The sequence below is a fragment of the Nyctibius grandis genome, chromosome 8, assembly GCF_013368605.1.
Source record: "Nyctibius grandis isolate bNycGra1 chromosome 8, bNycGra1.pri, whole genome shotgun sequence".
In the NCBI taxonomy this organism is placed as follows: domain Eukaryota; kingdom Metazoa; phylum Chordata; class Aves; order Nyctibiiformes; family Nyctibiidae; genus Nyctibius; species Nyctibius grandis.
In genome coordinates this window covers 41866282-41888778 of record NC_090665.1, presented here as the reverse complement: position 1 = coordinate 41888778, position 22497 = coordinate 41866282, and the positions used below count along the sequence as shown (strand labels likewise).

Below are 22497 nucleotides of genomic sequence, written 5' to 3'. Positions count from 1 at the left end.
AGCAGATGAATTACAATTAGCATTAGCCTTTCTAAAATCCTGAATTTCCTCCTATTGGTCTCATTTTACATGAAATTTTTATTGCATAAAGTGAGGCTTGTCCTTTATTATTTCTCCCATGCTAATTTGGAAACAAATAAAGTTCAACAACTCAGCAACATACTGTTTAAACTTGCATTACGCTTTGAGGACTGGGATCTAGAATACATTTACCCACTGCCATATCATCTGCTTGATTTGAGATCAAATGAGGGATGTCCTATAGCACTCCAGAGGAAGGGGGAATGATAGAAATATGTTAAGATACTGGAGAAATCTATTAGGTTAGGGTACTGCATGCAGACGGCTGGTGGCATTTTTCGCCTACTGATAATTTAAAAAAAAATTAAAATAATTGTTTTTCTGTCCTTCACGTTTGTGGCTTAAAAATATTTTTCAGATCTGAGTGATAAGCAAGTGCCTTATCTAACCAAAAATACTGAATTAAATTCTTGAAGCCCTGAATGTTCAAGAACCAGGGCAATAAAAGGGGCAAATAAATTCTTATTTCAAGTCTAATTAACTGCATCACTGGCTCTTTATTGTACTTTTTCAAGAACATCTCAATTCCTTTCTGTTTCTCTTTGTAGCTCCTGAGTCTTGCTGATCAGACTCCTTAACTGCTGCTAATTGGCAAACACGTACTTCTGCACAATGAGAGGGTTTTGTCCTCTACTTCATATTAGCAATGAAAGGCCAAAACTGATGCTCTGCAGTAGACCAGCTTCTCGGAACTATTACAAAGGGGCACATTACTACTGCTATGTCTGTAAATCTTATTATGTTTTCCCTCACCATGATCTTAGTTTAGCTGAGATCTGCTCCAGTCATTAGATGAGACCTGTTTATAATGTTGTGTAATTGAATCAGTTAGAGTCTGCAGGACCATAGTGTTCTGTTGCCAAACATGACTGGTAAGTTAGTTACATCAAATTACAAGTGCATGGCATGACTAGAGAATCTCCTCTCTAAATAAAGCTAGAAAATCCATCTACAAAATGAAGAAAGAGTACAAACAAATATTGAACATCTCTAGTCCATAGAACAAGTGTTTGACCCACCTCTGAAATGTTACTCATTTCTGTTGAGAAATAACAGAATAATTGAAGTTGGGCGAAAGATTTCAGGCAGACATTTGTTATTCCTTAAACAGATACCAGCTTGATAACAATGACATAAATGTCTCTATTATAATTATTTACCATCTTGTATATTCATTTCTATCTTGTCAGCACTATAAGCCAGAACTCTGGAGGAGGGCAGCAATCCAATTTGGAACAGGACCAAATACCCTTTTCTCCTTTGCTTTCTAATTTAGGACCAGGTTATTTTCCATACCTGAAGTTTTTTTGTTTGTGTTTTTGGGTTTTTTTGGACCTCAGGAATTTATCCTTTCCTCTGTTCGTTGACTAGGTGTTGATATATCCCCCGACTATTAAGGATAATAAAAATCTAAAGATGTCCTGAATTTTGGTAACAGATCTGTCAATGTCAATCTGTCAATACTGACATTCCTTCACTAATTATGCCTCACCTCTGTGCTGGTGAATTAGGCCTGTATGAAAGGATGTAGCCACACTCCAGCCAGAGGTTTGGCTGAAGCCTGTGTAGTGGTATGAGATTGCACCAGCTTGATAGCGAAGTAGAGGATAGCTTAGCTGCCTGTGTGTCCCTTTCACTTCTTGGGAGTGGGTTCCTCTGGTTGTGTGATGCTCTCCCCTGCTCTGGTGCCTCTGCCAGGTTGGGCACCTGGAGAGAGCTGCAGTCCCTGTGGCAAAAGGCACATGGGCACAGTGGCTGTGCTGTGCATGGTTCCCTGGTGTCGGAGGTTGTCTGCATGAGTGCTCCGAAATGCGGGCTCTGGGATCTGCTCGCCAGCTCCTGAGCTGTTAAGCTGTTACATTTCATTTGCTTTAGAGGAAATTTGAATCTCACATAGCCTTTTTGTTTAGATTTCTTCTGTCAATGTATATACATGTCAATGTATACATATGTCAATGTATACATGTATGTTGTTTTTGTTTTTTAGGCAAAGAATACCTTCTAAAAATGTGTATTACTATCGCTGCCCAGACCACAGGAAGAACTATGTCATGTCATTTGCTTTTTGCTTTGACCGTGAGGACGACACTTATCAATTTGCTTACTGCTACCCCTACACCTATACTCGCCTTCAGCACTATCTCGACAACTTACAGAGAAGGAACATGGACTACTTTTGCAGAGAATTACTAGGACTCAGTGTGGTAAGTAATAGGCATGCTTGCCAACTAGCAGGCTTCATTATGAATGTCTACCCTTAAATGCTTATAGAGTATAATTCATCACCCCTGCTAAAGCACACGCACACACATATTTGTTTTACTGCTATCAATGACACACGAGGTAGCATACCTGCATGGTGAAATATAGACAAATGCTAATTTAATTTCACATAAAATATTTCCTTTGTGATATGCAAGGCAATGCTAAATTCCCATGTAGGATCAGTTCACCTCTAAAGACGTTACAGGATGAAACTGAAAAAGCTTTATTGAAGAAATGTGGTTTTTGGAGTACTCTGTCCATTTGTCTTTCTGGAAGAGCTTTTCTGTTCAGAAGGAAATACGTATTTTTGGAACTAGAATATAGCTTTTCTTGGTAAAATAATGCAAAACATACACAAACTACCTATATTATTTGTTCTTAAAATGTCTGCTTTGGTGATTTGAAATTAAAAGGGGTTTAGTGGTCTCAGTATAGATCCTAGTGGACACATGAAAATGAAATGTGATAGTTTTTCTGGTGCAGGAAGGAGGGTTAATGGTAAGGCTGAACTTCTGCTCACTTTGCTATAACCTTTCTCTGAAATGTTGCCTGTGCTGAGGATTTGGAAAGCATGACTCAGCCACTCCCCTATCAACTCAGAAATCATCAGATTAAAAAATAATAGCTGAAATCTTGGGTTGTTTTTTTCCCTTTTGCGTTCTCAGACTTCATAGTGCACTTGTCCCACATTCTTCATCTTTTCTCTGAGGTTCAATTTGGTCTAAACTTGTAGTGTGTGTGTCAGGAAAAGAAAACTGCGATTCCTATGAAGGCTGCTGATCCCAGCTGGGGCTTTAAAAAGAATCCCAGCATATATTGTGAGAATCAGAATGAAATCGTATATATAACCTGCACTGGAATAAATAAAAGGCTTCCAGCATTAGAGCAGGCTGTTGAGATCCCTATGGTGGCATGAAACTTGGAGGAAAAAATTAACTTACAGAGAAGAGTAAAAGCAGAATTAACAAAAGAAAGTGTTTTCTAACCCTTTTGTTAGTTAAGTACAGTTCTTGTTCTAAAGATGACTATTACGTATCCCTGAACCGGTATTAATTATTAATCATTCCAATTAGAGGGACAAACTATTATAAGGAGAAGGGGTATTAAAAAAATAGAAAAGTAAAATCTTTAGAGGGTGGGAGGAAGGAGCACTATCATTTTAATGTGTGGTAGGGTTTTAATTATTAATCTTAGAGGACAGAGCTGTCATTAATTCTATTTGTTTCCTTTCACTCTGAAAATAGTGTATAAACAGTCACATCTGCATATTCATCAAACCCCTGATCTGACTGATTAAAACACTGAGATAGAAGGATTTGTCTTTTATCTGCATTTTGACAGAGCTATACTCTTAAATCTTGTTAACATTGTGTTACCAGTAGTTGCTAAATATTATTTTTCATATTTTAGCAAACTAAACAAACAGATGCCATTCAAAATGTGGCAGGAAATGTGCTGTGTATAAGCCCTGATTTTATATCTATATGTACACACACAGTATGTTTTACAGCAACTGATATGGTAACATTTTGCAGCTCACCATGCTGATCGGTATAAAAAGCTTCTGAATCAGGCTCATGCTGTAATCTTTGTAAGTAACATTACAATCTCAGAGCATTTCTGGCTTTTCTCCACACACAACTGTCCTAGAACAGCTTGGTAATTTAATGTCTTTGCTGAGCTTGAATAGACAATTTCCATAAGTTCTCCACGAGTTAAATATTTTAACATAGAGCTTTGTTGCTATCATACATCTTTAAATGCTGAAAACCAGGATCCTTCAGTCTTCACTGCACAGTGCTTCATCAAAGCAGAAATTGGCTGTACTTTAGAGAATTGCGTGCCATATAGGATAGATTTAGAGCTAAGAAAGCGAGCTCTGTCCCTGCTCTGGCCCCTTATGTAAGATAAGAGGAATCAGATTGGCATAAAGAGGCCCTTAAAAGCTCTATTCCTGGTGAAGGGATGATACTCCTGGAGCACATGGTGAAAGGGAGCTTAAAGATGCCATCTGAGGACAAACTCTGAAGTCCTCATGCTGGGCATGGGGCTGAAGCAGGGTAGCATATTGGGTGAAGGCTGCGGCATATCTGTCGAGCTGCCGTGTAGCCACCGATACACCCTGGTTCATTCCAGAGGAATTTTACAGCTCCCTGCAGCAGTTTGTGATTGTGAGGATGGAAAATGGTTTGAAACAACTTCACTTCTCCTGGATTTTGAAGTTTTGAACTGTGCCTCTTGGAGACAATAGAATCTCATCACAGATCTTTTGAGTTGTTTTTTTTTTTTTTTTCTTTGTTGTGGAACAGTAAAATGCAAGTCACAAGAAACCATGCTTAGATGATTACTCTTGAAGGCTTTCTGAGTGCACATTTTGCTGCATGTAATATTTTCAAGGCAATCTAATTTCTAATCTAATTTTGTATTTTCTCTAAAGAAAGTGCTATACCTCCATTAACTCCTTAAATACTTTCACTAATTCTATGAAAATTGAAAGTGAAATATCAGTATGGGACATATAATTGTCATTAGGATGCAGAACAGCAAAGTGTTTCAGAGCCAAATGGCAAAGATTCCCATTGCCAGTGTGAATGGATAACTTAGCTGGTCTATTTCTGACCTTTTAATTTTTATATTCTTTACCTCAGAGAGCTGTTCCCCATTCTAGAGGTGCCAAATGGTCTTGAAAATAGTCTCTCCTGCAAGATAGCTATGATGGTCACCCAGGTATCATTTAAACTGCAATTTTCATTCTGCTGTTGTTGGCCCTAGGTACCTTCAGACTTTCTACCATTTGTCCCAACAGATCATAAGTTCAAAATCTGTGAGCATTTTCTAAAATTGTGAAATTAGTTTTTTGCATATTATTGATGTATCTCTCATCTCGGCATATATTATGCAATATGGTACAGCCTAATATATTGAAAAATAAATTTTGTATTTCTCTGACAATATAAGCACAGACCCAATTTGCATTTACAGTACCTATTTTATGATACTTATACAGTCTCATATGCAATAACAATTATGTGTAGCATTATAACCAATATTTCAGAGTTGGCAAAATTTTTAACTGTGTTGTTATTTGAAGTTGGTAGTCTAAATGAGCTGTGCATACTTGAAGTGTGTGGACAATTGATGAGACCTGTACCTCTAGTACTATTTCACTATCACACATAATAAATTAAATGAGTTTTGGTGAGCCTGGCTCAACTCCTACAGCCCACTTTACAAATTGCCACGGGCTTGGCAATATTTTCATTACTCACTCAAAAGACAAGACAAGATTAATTAGACACAGATATTTCCTTTCACCCCATTAGGCAATGGTGCTTCCAAATTACACTTGAGAATTGCAACTGCACATACAAACCACAAGCCTCGAAGGGACTTCCACAGTACACAGAGACTGGAATATGGAATTCTGTTAAATTAAATATTAAACATACATATTTTAAAACAAGAAGGCAATATGTCTAATGTAGAGTTCTGTAAGTGAGCCAATCTCTTAAGTCAGACATGAGATACTGAATGAAACAGACTGGAACACAAGGTGCTTCATTCTGACTCCACACCACTTTGGCACATAAGTTACTCCTGTTTTATGCTGGTATCAGAGATCAGAATGAGGCCCGAAGACTGTGGAACTGCACACCAGATGTCACATTGGTGGTTCATTGATCAAATATCCCTTATTTACCTTCTAAATGACAGGGTACCACTGTAAAAGTAGTTGATCAGTTCTACTGATATCTACTGGTCCATTTTTAACTGCTCAGTTATGACTGTTTAAAGCATGAAGCAAAGAAAATAGAGAATTTTTCTAAGGTTAAATTTCCCATTTCTGCATTCAGCATTAGGTTGTGTAATAATAGTTCTGCAAAAGAAAAGTATACTCTGTGACTTCGAAAAAAATAGAAGTTACAGGCTTCAGTGTGATATATCATACCTTTGAAATCATGTTGGTATCAGATTCTGTACTTTCCAATAGATCTGACTGCAACTAGATTGAAATGTCATCTAAATGCAATTTGTGGCAATTTACTTGGTCTGAAAAAGGCCACAGAAGCAATGCTTAAAAAAAGTAAACCCAACTTCTTATTTCTCTAGCGTGTAAAAGTGCACCTACATGTATGTTCAGGGTCCGTTCTCTTTATTCAGTGGTGTATCTGTTTACTCATATAGGACTGCTGTTCCCATAGCATTCATAATGTGAATGTCATCTCAAAACTATATGTGAGATTTTAAATGTTCCTACAGCTATTTTCTTAGCTGGGTTGGATATCAGCAGAAGCAGAGTTGGACCTAAAAATAACACCACCAACAGTTCTTTCCGAAATAAAATACGATTTATAGTATATAATAGCACAGTGTGCTACCAGGGAAATTATACAAATAACACGAAAAAAACAGGGAACTGTTCTATACCATCAGTTTTAAAGAAAATTTCTTTGTTAGAATTTAAAGGAAGTTCTGGGAGATAAACTGGCTTGTGGGAATCATAGACAAGGAAAGATAGGCGAAACTATGTTACTGTTGAAAGTTGCTATCTGTCTATAGGATATATACAACTGTTCCTGGTAAAAACAAGAAATACTTTGGTTTAAGTTGGCAGCAATATATAGTTTTAGAAAAAACAAACTCAATAAAATCATCTTTTACAGTTAATATTGTGCAAGGTTACTAAATGTATAAGCTGGTTGTTTCTTGAATTCCAGAAAGAGCACTGTTTCATATAGTAAAATAATTTCTAGAAGGATTTGCATAATTTGTTTATCTAACTATGAGTAAAAGATCTTAAGTTGGGAAGAAGGGTTCAACACTTAAGTCAATTTTGCAGCTCACATTTTATAACTGCCCTTGTCAATTTAAAAACTCCTAGGAAAAAAATGCTTGGAACTTTACAAAAAAAGAAGCTTTGAGCACAAAGAATCCATAGAGTTAAGAAATCACCTGCAGAAAAACTGTTGTGATCCTCTTAAGAAGAAAACCTCCTGAAAGGAATGACAGTAAATGAATCACACGTGGTGGTGTTAGTCTATGCAAACTGTTTTCATGCATAGGTTCCAAGTTGCACCCTTTCATCCTATAGCCACACAGGGAAATGTTTGGAAAATCAGTGACCTTTCTGAAGTTTTCACCGGACTTTCTGTAGCTGTGCAGGTTGGCCTTTTGCTTCACAGCTCTTCCATTTCCATGTCAGGCTCTTCATCTCACCTTTACTCCACACTTGTCCTTCATCTGGCTTGCCCTTTCTTTGCCTCGAATCTAACCTTCCCTTTTTTTCCATTTAGTTTATACTTTCCTAAGCTAACTACACAAGAGAAATTGTGGCATTTGTTTACTGCTCTTATGTTACTTATTCTGCTTTGTTCTTTCCCATTCATTCCCCTTATCTCTTTGAGTTGTGAAGGGAAAATCCAAAATAGCTGTTAGGTCTTTTAAATACCAGAACTGCACAAGGTAGTCGTGTTCTCTTCTGTGCACTCAGTATCCCCATCTCGGTGCCCTTTCGTGTAACTTCATATCCTGGTCTACAACCTGTCTTCCCTGTCCTTATGTCTTTTGTGCTTTCTATTTGCTCCATCTTCTAATACGTACGCCTACATTTCCAGAGAAGCTGGCATAATATGTGGTTTGTCCAGGCTTCGATCTGGAGAGAAAACATTAATGATCTAGTCAGTCGTCCTGATATACCTGAACTAACACCCAAGTGCGGGAAGGCATTTTGGGGTCATTCCTCAGCACTTTCTACTGCTTGATTGGGTGCCACACAGCTCAGTGTGATAGCTGTAATCCCACTAAGAAACAAACTGTTTTTATCTACACAGTCAGTTCAAACCCCAGATCTGGGTAGCTGCCTTTAGTTACTGCACCCTAAGCTTTTGAGGACAGGGAGCACCTATTTTGCTTTTTGTATTTAGTGTCTTGCTCACTAGAACTCCTTTTTTTTTTTTTGGTTGGTGCTTGGGAAATAACATAGTACCACCAATTAATATCATTCCATCAAAAAAGCAAGTCTGAGGTTTTGTATATAAATCAGTGTAAAGCTTTTTATGGTTTTAAAATTTACCTAGTTGCCCTGAAGGACATGCAGATATTTTGAAGTATGGCCCTTAGAAACCAGTGAAACACCTAGTATACATTCATTCTTTCACTTCCATTTACAGAAATTTGTTTTCCCTGTTTTGTAGCACAGCATTAAGCAATAATTACCATGTTGATAGTGATGCTGAATGTACTTGCATGTAGGGGAAATCGTGCTATGTGGAGCTATTAGCTACATTTGCCCCGTAGCACTTTACTGCATTGACTCTGATGGGATTTTGACTATGTTTGAGTTGGTTTCTATTTAGATCTCCTGAGTAGTGACTGTGTTATGCATCTGTGGGGCTGGAGTTGTATTTTGATCTGTATTCTTTGATCGTAGACCCAGAAGATGGTTAGCCTGGCCCACATTACCTGTAGGGGTGAGACCTTGGGACTGAAGGCTTCTCTAACAATTTTAATGTCTGCTCAGTCCAAAGTATTTGGATTTATGCCTTTTAATTTAACCAAAGAAAGAACTACTTATTGATTTAGCTTTATACTAGCTATATAATGTAAATATAATATATTAAAATCTCTAAATACCTTAGGCAAAATCTTGTTCTCATAATTTGTGTAAACTGAGCATTGTGGCTCTGGTCCAGCAAAACACTTAAGCATAGATTTAAACTTAAGCATGTTAGTCCTGTTGAAGGCACTGGCACAGTTAGTTCATGACATCAAGTTAAATGTGTGTAACATTGCCTTTAAGCTGCAAGGTCAGAACAATCAACACTTTGCAAGATCAAGGCCTGGTGCTCTAATGTTTTGCCATTATCTTATACTACCACTATAACAACTTGACTACAGGAAAAAAAAAAATCCTAGACTGTAAGCCCTGATTCTCAGTGTTTCCAGCCAAACCTACTTCTTACAAAGTAAAGAGGAGTCATGATGTTTTTAGAGTTATATGAATGTAAATGGATCTGGCTATTGGTTGACTTATATTTCAGTTCTTTTAAAATGTTTGTTTTAATAAGCTCCTAGGGGCTTGCTTGTCTAACATTTCGCCTTTACCTACAGTGCACCGACATCACTGAAGCTGAGTGCTAAATTAGAGATCTGGTTGTAGGATATGGAAAGAATTTACTTGCCAGTCATTGGTAGCCAATGGATTTGGCCAGCGACTTCATTCACTCCTTGTAGTGTTAAGAATAAAAAAAATTCACAATGAGGTAGATATGCTTTCAAATAACTTCCCAGTATTACAGAATTCCCCCTGGACAAGATTTTTAAGACCTGTGTGTAAGACTGTGAGCCATTTACTCCCACTTTAAACATAACATAACAAACAAAACATTCAAAAATAAACAAATCAAATTTTTTGTCACATTCAATTAGAGTTTGAGGTTTCTACATACCTTCCTCCACCCTCACTTCTGATTCATCTTCCCTCTTGTAATGGTATATACTAACAGATAATACCGAAATAACTCAACAAAAAAACAGAATCACAGAAGTCTCATATTTGATTTAACAAGGCATTTATTTGTCTGTCACTTCATTCTTGGGTATTTCATTGCTTGTCCACATCTAGTTGGAGACTCTGCAACCCTTTTTGCAGTTCTCTATAAATACGCTGAATGTCTGTGTGTAAAGTGAATCTCATCATTGCTCAACAGTCCTTTTTGTAGTGTATGAGTAAGGTGTGCTCTTAAGGCCTTCTGCATAACAGATCCATGCTAATCCTGGAGTTCTTTGTCCTTGCCATGCACATGTTCAGTAAGACTTTATCTGTGTTGTTCTTAAGCCTTGAAAGCGGAAAGCTGGCTCTAAAAAGACTTCACCTTGTATGTCAGAAGGGAATCTGGGATTTATCTTTATATCACATAGGAATGAGAAAATAAAGAAATAAGAAAAGATTTTGATGCAGATTATAAGATAATGTAGACCAAGGAATTGTAGTTCAGGTGGCCCAAGCTGGCTAAGTGCATCCTTACTGTTGACCCCAAGTATTTGAATATATGTACTAGAAGAGAAGAACTAAGGCTTATGACAAGCTAATGGATTTCTAGAATGCATGGCTAGGAGATACTGTGTGTAGCTTGCGATCTGTTCTTGACTGCAGTGCAATTTTAGTGGCCCTTACTTTTTTACACTGTTAGGAAAGTATTTTTGAATCAAAGAATAGTGCAATGAAGAAGGACATCAAACTTACATGTAAGGGAGACTAGTCCCATCCTTATTTTAAGATATCATGTTACATTCAAACGTATTCTATTTTAGAAAATCACAATACTACAGAAAAAAAGAAAGAGTGTATTTCTAGAAAATGCTAGCTCCTGTTCAAGTGCTGCTATTATCCACACATACTGAAAGCAATATTTATCTTTGTTTTGAAGACAAATAACATGCAAATAACATGAGGAGACAGGAGTTTTTTAATGTAAAGCAGTAGGTAGTTAATTGAAAACTGTTTTTTCACATCTTAGGAAATATAAGATACACCTTAAAGCCTTTTAAATACTCTCTAAAAGAGATTGTGCATGGCAACCAATCATATTGGTACATGAAAGGAACTGCATTCTCTGATACAGATCCTCTTTTTCATGTTTTCAAACAGCAGCTGAGCACCATACTGTGGCAGCAGAGAACAATCTGAGAAAATGAACACAGATTGAAAAGGTCTCAGTTACATGACATCTTCAATGAAAAAGTCAGCCCTAGGCCTGCAGTCAAAAGTTTTCCCTCAGAATTCCCTAGAATTGTGGACATACCTTTCTACAGAAAGCTTTTGTTTTTCTGAACTATTTATCTGATGTTCTAATAAATGTGTAAGATGGAGGAAGACAAAGGAGAGATACAATCCATTTCAGGAATTTTCATAAGTATGCACAAAAGAAAAATCAGTTTCAGAGATCAGTTTTCTCCCATTTATTTTTTAATTTCCTATTAATTGCCTCCAATTTTGCACCTAGTTAGTTAAATTTTAAGAGGACTGTTACTTTCTCAAAATCTAAAGACTACAGGATTTTATAATAAATATATTTCTTTTTGATTTACATTTTCAGCATTAAAGTGGATTATAATAATGCATTAATATCCATCATGATATTTTTAATCAGCTTCTTAGTTCATTAGTAACAGCTGCGCATTGTTAAAGTTTTTTTTAATCTAAGTTGTTTAGAATTAAAATATTAACTTGTCTTCTCCGTATTTATGAAAGCTGCACTGTTCTGCAGCATGGAATGAGGGAAAATCTTATGTCTATCATTAAAGAAAACCCAGATAGCTCTGACAGCCTCCAAAATATTGCATAAATGTCACTGTGTTAAGGTTCACAACATTCTTCTGACTGTAGCGTCATTTTATAGGGAAGAATAGTATTGAGAAACCTGAATAATTTAGAAGCAGTCTGTAGTAAAGACTTTGCTATTCATTTTCTGAGGTTAGCCATCCTAAACGGAGTTAGTTCATACGGAGATTCACGTCAGAATCGAGACGTCAAAACGTTGTCAGGACCATGGACAGCGCACGCGATTCGTGTCTTTCCGAGGCACTTGCGCAACATTTTCAGACACAGTTTTGACAAGCTGAAAATACAATCAGCTTCTTTCAGAAGTCCTGATAGACAAAATTGAAGCAAAATTTTTGATAATTACACACCAAAAAGAAGTTTAATGTTTTGGAAACCGGGCCCTATTTGTGATTACTGAACTCTTCAAAGTATGGTCTACAGTGTTGAAGAAAATAATTAGAAATGGAGTCTGCTGTTTTGCACAGTTCATGTGATTCAAGACCTCAGGTTTGTTTTTCTTATTTGCCTTCTGAGAATGAAAAATGGCCAGTAAAGTGTTATGTCTAATGGAAAATTTATAGGTATGTCAGAGATGACTGATTAAGGGCACTTTATAGATTAACAGATGAAGACTAAAACAGAGGCTGATGGTACTGTGTTGGAAAAATAGGAGATATTTTGACAATACAGTGAGGCACATCAAAATTTTTCTTAGACCTGGACATAGATATTAATCTAAACAATGAATACTTCAAAATCTGAAAGGTAACGGGTAGAACAAGAATAGTGTTACTACTCCAAACAGGGTGCTCGAAAGCATTGTATCTTCTTTGTCTACAGTGATTGGAAATGCATAATCTCCACATCCTCTTTCAAGAGAAAAAACTGCTCAGAATGTGAACTCAGGAAAAAAGAATATATGTTTCAAAGGTGTACTTTTCTGCTGTTGTAATTATACTTACAAGATACTGTGGCAGCACCAGATTTGCCTTCAGATCCAGCTGTTTTTGAAATCCTTCAGAGCTTTAGGAATACAACTGCACATATCCTCTAGATTTCTTTTATAGAAATAGATAAGATTTTGTAACAGCAAATAACACTGCAGAGCTGAACAAAATTGTGCTCCCATAAATGAGACTTGGATGCACTCAGGCCAAATAACATTGTAGACTCATAGTACACAGACTCGTAGAAAGACAAAGGAAAATATATTATATTCCTCATGGTCAAACAGAATTTCTGTATGTCCATCTTGGCTGAAATTCCCATTAGTCACGGCAACCAATCAGAGAAATACACAGCAACAGAAAACATCTAATGTAATGCTGACAAAGAGGTGGGATGCATTGATCTGTTTGGCAGAAAACTTCATTCTTTTTCGTTCCTATAATTCAGATTTTCTCATTACTGGACACAGATGGCAAAATATAATTTTATTAACCGTAACCATTTGTTTTGCAGTTCATCAATTAAATTCCAAAGAGTACAGAGACTAGTTTATGCTGGCCGTTAATGAAAACAAGTTAGTAGCTAGAGCTATACTACAAATGGCTATAGAAGTTGCATACAGTGCTTCAAGATCATTTGTTGCTATGACAATAATGAAGCAGAATAGCTGTGGTCTCTGAAATCTCAGCTTTTTCATCTTCCCAGAGAAATACAAGTAAATACAAACTCTTCTTTTAGAGAGCTGGACTTCCTTCAGAACTACAATGAATTTATGTATGTATGTATGTTACAAAATTAGTAAGCCACTCTCTGCTTATTAGAAAGTTAAATCAGAAAAAAAGGAAAATGAATGCATTGCGAAGCTCCTGGACAACACCCACCTCCCCTGTCGTCTACTGCCAACATCAGTATGAACCACCAGGTAGTACCAAGAAAAGTAAACTGATGGCTCCCTGTATACTTACCAACCATCTCCAAAATCTCTAGTATCAGCCAAGCACACTTTTGGTAGAAGTGAATGAGGACTGCATGTCAAAATCCTTTTCTGATCTCATGTATCTTTCCTTTCCCTAATAAGAAGTGCACCTGTGTTCATTTTTTTAGCATCTGGGGAACAAATTGGATTCTGGAAATTATTTCCACCCTAGTTTAATGTATTTCCAAATAATGGCACAAATTTCCTGACATGCTCCGTCTGAAAACTTACTCTGAAAGGAAGTTCTCTTCTGCAACTGGTGACCACGGAGTAGTTGCTCCAAAATCCCTTTTCCTAAATAACCTAGAGGAGTGACCATTTTTTATGTCTATATATTTTTTAAAATGCAGATAGGCTCTATTTTCTTTCATACTGTCACAAATTATTAACTTTACCTGCAATAATGCTGAATCATAAGAAGAGGTTTACAAAGATCATGAACTGGTGGTGATTAACATGCATAAACTACTAGCTCACAAAAGATAACTTCTTTGATTAGTTTCAGAAGTTTCTGAATGTAATTTGAAATCTCCTCCATGTGCTAGGAGGTAGGATAGCCTGTACTCTGACAACAGCAGCACACACTATATAAGCTATTGGAAAACATCAGAGATGTCTCTTTAACAGAACAAGGAGCCTGTGTGCACAAACAGACAATTCAGGACATTAGGCTTCTCTGGGAATTGTTATTACACAGACATTTACTAGAAATAGCAAAAGTGTTTGGACTGTGAGCATTTTCTTTCTTTGATTCAAAAATACTCCATAATGATTATAAGGCAATGATCACAGTCTACTGCATACAAGTAATGTGTGGTGATAGTAAACCTCTGGAACTGATCACACATCACCAGATCTCCCTGGCCACACTTAACTTACCAGTATACCACTGGTGGCAGATGTATTTCAACAACGATCAGGGATAGAAATCCTTACAGCAGCTTCATACTATATTCTGTATACTGAGCATATACATCTGCACCCCTGTTTGCAGCCAACACGAATATGAAATTTTACAGCTTTTGTTCCAGTGACAGTCTGAGTTAAATCTCTCTAGGAGACACCTTCACCATGTCATAGCTGGGTAGGCTGATTGTATGTTGTTTATTTGAATGATCCTGAATGCCAAAAGAGTAAAACAATTCTCATGTTAATGGATAATATATAGCCAAGATTTCTTCTTTTCAGATGTCTCTTGTACTTTTTTCTCTCATTCTAACACAGAAGAAAATTGTTTCATGCCAATCTTCTTTTGCATTTTAAAGCATTACATGTGGATGTATCCTGATTTCAGAAGGTCATATTAATTACAAGTTTAAACATGCTATCTAACAATAAAATGGAATATACTAGAATGGTATTAATTTCTATAAGGAAAAATATGTTATGTGATAATTTTCACATTCCTGTCTTCCAGTCAATACTATTTGAACTATTTATTGTTGCTAATTTTAGAAAACCTCTCTTTTCCTTTCCTTTTTTTCTTTTTTCTTTTTTTCTTAAATCCATAGAGAATCTGAAAGTGCCACAGTCAAACTGAGTATTTCATAATATTGCATTCAGTTTCTTTAAAATTTGTCAAAGGCCTTTTAAGTTTTTTTTCACTATTATCAAAACTACCTCCATTGTTTCTTTCATTTCTCATGACACCTACACTGAAGCATTGGTCACAGTCTCATTACTCTCTCTTCATCAAAGTTGCCTTCCATCTGAGTATAATGTCTGTTACAGAGGCAGCAGTGCAAGGAGATCTGATATCTGATCTCTCCTGTGCTGTGTTTCATTACAACAAAGGTTCTCCTAGATTACATCCAAAAAGTTTCCTCAAAGTTGTTTGAGAAGTAATCAGATTATTAATTATCTGTGTCTTTTCCTAAGTTTCCTGCTAGTTTTGAGAATATCATTCACTTCTAAGATCTTAGAAAGGCTTTAGACTTCTGCTTTCACAGAACTAAATTCTTCAGCTATCAGCTTGATTTATTATCTCATTACGTGATTTCAGAACAGGTTTCTACTCTTAACAATATAAAAAAAACAAAAGACAGAGAGACATGAACTACTTCAGTAGTACCTTGTAGATATATTGTGACTATCTGTTCTGGAAATCAGTGGGGGTTCTATTGGAGTATTTTACATGCATTAGGTGGTTAGGATTGGCTTCTGTTCTGGATTTTTTTTTGATAGAACAGTTCTGATGTAGTTACTTCTTCAGCAGAGTAAGCATTCATTTGTTTAATTTACTATTTGGGAGTTTCTCACAGTGGCGTGCATACAGAGGCAACCATGCATAAGAAACGTTGTGTACAAAGAAAATGCCGACTTCCTGTAAAATCACCGTGCACCTTCCTGCACCTTGTGTTCATGTAATTTAATATGGCAGAGAAAACAGGGGCTCCAGGCCAGGAGTAAAAGCAGAGAAAAACTGAACATAAGTCTTTGAGAAAAATAGATGAGGTCATCCAGTTACCATGAGATACATGTAGATGTTTTTAGTAGCTATTTGTCCTTTAGTGTCACGGATGAGCCCATGATGACATACAGCCTTTGTGCTTGCTTAACGTTCAGAAGACACTTATGACAAATAGGGTCACATAATGGTGATGCTTACCAGATTTGGGAATATGTATTGCTGCCATTACTTCAGAGGTCAGCTTTAGCGTTTTGAACTTCAAATTAGGGTCCAATCATCTTCAATCCCACTGTAAGTTTTGGGAAAATGTCTGTGATGAATGAAAGATACACAAAAATGTTTGGGGTTTTTTTCCCCATATATTGGTAATATTGGAGCTAAGGTTATTCCTTTTCTATATAGATTATGAATGACTGTGAAATACAAGAGCCTTAGAGCAACTGTGCATATCAGAGGACTTCAATGTGTCCACGTTTGTTTAAACAGGATTGAAATATGTAATACCTATCTTGATTCTGAGACCAGATACTAACATGGGTCAATGACAGTCCATGACAATATTTTCAAAGGCAATATTTAATATTTTAATGTCTATAATCCTCTGCAAGTGAGCCAATAAATGCACTCAGGAGTGTCTTCATTCTGCTTAAAGCCATCTGCAAGTTCCTACTACACTCAATGAATGTTTACAAAAAAGGCGATGCTTGAGAACTTGGAGAATTTATATCTAGTTTTACATTTCCAGAATGGATATGCAGCCCCTAAGAAGTTGCAGTTTTTTAAGACATCTATTTTAATAAGTCCCAAAATAAGATTATTTCCCTCATCCTGATCTGTATTGAAGACCTCTGAGCACATCCCTTAGAAGAAATGAAGCAGTAAAGAGCAACTGTTGGAATTCAGGGATGATAGAAAGGGGAAAAGTCTAGTAGTCACATAATCCAAATATCTAAAAAGAAACTTTCTCACATGTAGCTGCCATTGTTAAATTCCTGTGCTCCTTGCAGGTGCCTAGTTGTTCTGGAAAGAGAAGCGTGTGTGTTTCATTTTGTCCATCAGAGAGCTCAGAGACAGAATAATGTTCAATCATGATGTTAATCACAGCACAACAGTTTCTACTGAAATGATTCTATAGAGGATTCATTCTTCCATCTATGCAGGTGCATAAAGAATTCTTTTAATGGGTGGTGCATATACTCTTGTAAAAGAATTGACTCCTTTGTATTAAAATTACATGCCTGGGATTTTAACATAAAAACTGAAAAATCCCACTGCACAAAACTGGCTTAAACTCAATTTCCCTCTCCCCCTTTTACAATGTCAAAATGCCTGAGTGCTCAAGTGACTGAATAAGTACTAAATATTTAATGCATGGAGGTTACATTAACTGAGTCTTTGATCTGAAACTTTTTAAAAACATCTTAAAAGCCCTTCAAAAAATGGGTTAGTATTTCATTACAGTCACTTAAAATAGATTTATTTTATCAAAACATCCTGTCAGAAACCCCAAAGCTGTGGTTAATAACCTACAGCATTTTGACTAAAGCATCTCCTAATAATAGTTTCTTAGTGTATCAACAGATTGCCTGTTGTGGGTAAGAAACAACTCACCCTGCCGCCTCTGTCTGGCACTTGCATGTATGCAGAGTTCCTCTGCTGAGAGTTTGAGCAGGTATATGCACTAGAATCCACAGTGGGATTCTGCATGCTTGATGCTATTCAAACAGGACATCTCTTATTTAATTCTGAGATTAAATTAAATTTCTTTTCTTCATGGAATAAATGGAGTAGGGCAGTTTTGTACAGATGTTTTTGTATAGTAATATTTACAAGTGTTTGGGCAACATGAGAAATGGGATAGATCAATAATTAATATCATCCTGGGAAAATCCTGCTTGTTTTTAATCTGTACAGGGTAATCTGAGAGCATCTCTGGCTGTGTCATGACTCTATGCTTTAGAATTTTTCCTTTGTTCAAGGACAGCAGACTACAGTATGATACTGTGTGAGTATCTGCTAGATGTGTAGAAGACAGAAGCATACACAGAGGCAGATTTCTATATGATGAATTTCTACTACATCCGACAAGCCTTTTGTGAGAGAACTTGGCCCACTTAAATCTATCCTCCCCCCTTGTTGTAGATTCCCTTCTCATGGGCTTTGTGCACCTCTAGATCCCACGCTGAAATTCCCACTGTTGTTTTCCTAACACAACATGTTATGTCCTAACACAACATGAACACACAACTTAGGATCTTAAATGATTAATCACAAACCACCTGGTCACTCTGGTGCTGAATTTTGAAACGTTGTTCCGAGTTCATGGATTTTTAGCTCATGCCCATCATTTATGATTCTTAATTCATACCTGCTTAAGCAGTGGAAAGGAACCTGAAAAGATCAGTTTAGGAACTGGTCTGTTTTTGTCTCCTCATGAATTAGTAGATTAAAGCAAAATGTTACGTGTATTCCAGGATAATAAAGAAAATGAAACACTAGATTCTGAGCTCACTGTAGGATCACATGAAAACAAAAATTAAGGATTTCTTCTCGAGTCTCCCACAACAGTAGTGAAATGCACATGGCTAAACTCTCATGAACCACTTTGAAAATATATTCCACGTTTCTTAAGGGAAATGCGCCTTTGTCAGTGTATAGCTTGTGTAGAAGATGTTTTGCATATAAAAACCACGTGTAGATTGAATCCTGTTATATAAAGCAAGGCTGGTTTTCTGTGGAGTTCTTTTGTAGTACCAACATTAAAGGGGTTGTTATAAATAAAAATGGAATATAATTATAAATGCCCTTCTGAGGAAAAAAAAAAATCCTTGATTACCTTTGAATTCTTTTGCCCTTTAAAAAGGTTATATTTAACTGGTTCAGTTTCTTACTTGATGTTTCAGTTCCCAAGGGAAATCAACCTCCAGTACGAACTGTTTCAATTGGGTTACATGACTTTACTTTGTGTCTTGCATTTGTTAACAGACAGGTTATATAACACTGCAGGCTAAATATACATTGCTCTGTTTTCAGCCACTGGTGGTCCTGCTGTGTTCGGACAGATGACCAGAGAAGCGGGAAATGATTTTCAAAAGTTCTGCTGAAATTAACCCCTCCTGATAATAGCATAAGCTGCTTGAAAGTAGAGACCTCAGCAGCAATGTGAGGCTATAAAATGTAAACTATAAAAATATATTTAATATTTTCGTGTGCTACCTATCATCTATGGTTTTTTATGACCAAAACCAAGTGGGTCAAATTCTGCCCTTATTCCCAATGCCATAAAAATCTGTGGAAGCACTATTGACTGGAACAGAATTTCCTTGAGTTACCAATGCTGTAACTGAGAAAGTAATTGGAGCATGTGTGTGCTGCCTCACTGAAATGCACGAGGCTGAATTCTAGGGGGGTATTTTCCATTTCTAGGTAGTTTGGTGTTGAACAGCTTTAGATTCATTATTCTTATATTTCCATCAAGTGATGCTTTCCTGGTAGAGGAGGAGATGAAAGGACCTTTTAAAAAAATATCAATAAGAAAAAAGAAAGGAAAGAAAAAGGGGTTTCATCCAGACTGGTTTTTTTTTTCAGTCGCTGATCAATAGCCCCACAAGAGTGCTGTATTTAGAGAAGAAAGGCAAGCAAGCAAGAATCTTAACTAACTACAGGAAGTTGATTGTAGCGTGCTGGTGTTCAGGCAACTGATAAGAGAGGAGGAAACATTTATGCTGAGAATCAGTAAAAGCAGGAACATGCTTTACCACTTCGTCTATTTCATTTCACAAGTCCAACATACTGCACATAGGCTCTGGAGATAAATTTGGGCTAGTTTTGTTGATTGCATGGCATAAAATTTGGAATGGGATGGACAATGAGATATGGCAAATGATATTTTGATTCAGTATACAATATTGTTTGTATTTGAGATGCTACATTCATGGCAGAAATAAGAGTAAATTATTGTACAGATTGTCAACAAATCTGTACGTCCTTCGTGCTGTAAGGTGGCACACTAGAGGTATCCACCAGTCATTGTCCTGGAAGCTAATTCCTTGCAATAGGCGATGATGTATATGGTACTATCATTTTTACCTATATAAATCCATAGAGCTCAGTTAAAGCTTGTTTTGTTTCATTATTGTACAGTCTATGCGTGTGAAAAAGGACCTAGGCTAAGACAACATGCTTGTATTTCAGAGCTGGAGAAACTTTAGGGCCTTGTTTTTGTGTTGCATTGATGTTTTATTTTCTTTTTTATTTATTAAAAATGTATATTCTACCCAGAATGATTCCTAGAGACTTTTGGAGCACTGCTGAGTAAGCCAAACTACCGATATATTTCTTTAGAGTCACCAGTGCTCTTTGCAGGCACTGCTATTTTTGCAGTCACTTACTGACTGCATTTTTTAAAATAAAGCTTTTGTGCTTTTTTAGTGTTAGATTAAAAAAAACCTTTACATTTCAATATTGAATAAAAGAACATTATTTTTTAAAGAAATCCTTCCAGAACACTTTTTTTCTGTGTCGTCCCCTGTCTCCCACCCCAGTTTATTTCTTTTATTCACTGTGAGCGTGTCTTGTCTTGCTTTTAGGCTGAATAAACTCCTGTACCACATCTTCTGTGCGAAACCCATACAGTGACAGATTTATGTTACATTAATTCTTTCAAAGTCTTTTTTTAAATGTTAGTATAAATTGTTTGCATGCCTCTTTCTGTAAATTAAGTTTATTTAAAGTTGTTTGAGAGGCAGAAATAAATCTATCCCTACCTTCTCCATTCTGTTTTACTTTGTGCCTGAAGTTATCCCACGTTCAGGGTTAGTGGTCAGACAGTGAAGTGAGACTCCTAAGAGAGTCAGGATTTTTGAATTATATTTGCAGTTCTGGAGTTGTGTGTATTTTTAGCAAAACACTGGCATGCTTTGTAGATTTTTTTCTGTGGTTCTGTTAATATTTGCACAAGAAGTTTGAATTAAAATGATGAAATATTAGTTCTGATGCATAATGGTGTGATCCTCTTCACAGCCACACCCTTCACAGTTGGGTTATTTTGCTCGTACTGTTTTGCATATGACCATCTATCATGCAATAAATTGATTTTCCTGTCTACTATTGCCACCTTTTTAAGCCTTCATACTCCTGCAGAGTTGATTCTGCTCTTCCTTACTTGTCATATGTATAATTTCTTTGTCATTACTAACTTTAGTTATGACACGTTTTGTAATTCTTAGCTAAATGATTGTTACATTTAAAATGTGATAGCTCAAAACTCTCTCTTTAGGTAAGCTCTTGATTACTTTTTTTACTTTAGGGAAATTTTTTTAGCTCTTTAGGTTCTGAGCAATTTCTTTATTCAACAAACTGTTCTAACAACTATCTTTGTCCAAGAAACTTTTCAACACTTAAAAGATTGACCTGTAATCTTTTATGCAGGAAAAGGACTTATCAAAATATGATGGGACTGTTACCACAAATTCTTAGCTGAGAATTAGCTTCAGTCTTGTATGTGGCATCTCTGTATGGCTTATGTTCTGGATTGCATTTGACCATGCAACTTGTTCAGCTAACTAGGGAAGAATGGAAATCTGCCTTGAGAAAGATGTTCCCCTGTCTAGCTTTTTGCATAGTTGTTATTTTAATCAGTATCAGAGTAATAAAGATTCAGTGTGATCAAGACTTTCTCAGTCTCCGTCTGTCTGTAAAGACACTTCCTTGTCTAGGTTCAGTAAGTGCCCTGAAGGTCTGCAGCAGCATCCAGACTCTTTAGCGCCTTTAACTTCTCCCCCAGCTCTTTCTGTTGCGTCAGCCAAAGTGTTTGCAACTTACCCTTTCTACTGTTCAGCATCACCCAAAATCAATCTTGCCCACTTATTCCCTACCTTGATTTGCTGTCTCAGCCGACCATGTATCCTGATGATCAAATTGTTGCTTTGGTTTTCATCAAGCTTTTGATATTTGGAAGCAGATTTCTGTAATTAATTTCAGAATTATCTTGTATTATTTACTTTTGTTCCATTTTGCTTAAAATTGTTTGATAGCATAACTGTCATTCAGGACAGCAAGTTGGGAACAGGAGCTCTTAACCGTTTTATTCCTCATCATTTTCATTAATACTGCTTAAACATTCAACTTGTAACCAGAGTAATAACACGTATACTCTGTGGTTTTAATGCTCTTTGCATCAATGTTAACTTTGTGTGTGTGCAGATAAGATCCCCTAAACCTTCTAATGCAAAATAATTTTATTTGTGGACATATGGGAGTTAAACTTTCTTTCCCTTACAGTTTTCATTAGAGAGAGGCTTACTGGTACCATGGCAGAATGCTCAAATAAGCATTTTAATGTTGAATAAAGGTCAACACACTGGAATTTGAAACCATTAATCCTTTTGCTCTTAAAGCAGTCAGAACCTTTACAGCCTAAATAACACATTAAATAGTAGACTCTTAAAGTTCTGAAGAGGAGAAACATACCTTGAAATTACCAATTTAGAT

General features: G+C 36.5%; 1 protein-coding gene across 5 annotated transcripts in view; it reads left to right on the top strand.

The window, feature by feature from the left end:
- The window catches only part of LOC137666330 (BEN domain-containing protein 5-like), a 729551-nt gene that overhangs the window by 150192 nt on the left and 556862 nt on the right, over positions 1–22497 (top strand). For all 5 annotated transcript variants that reach the window (XM_068406246.1, XM_068406242.1, XM_068406243.1 and 2 more), the window contains exon 3: positions 2069–2285. In XM_068406246.1, coding sequence (XP_068262347.1) covers positions 2069–2285 — 217 coding nt within the window. The remainder of the gene's footprint in view (positions 1–2068; positions 2286–22497) is intronic.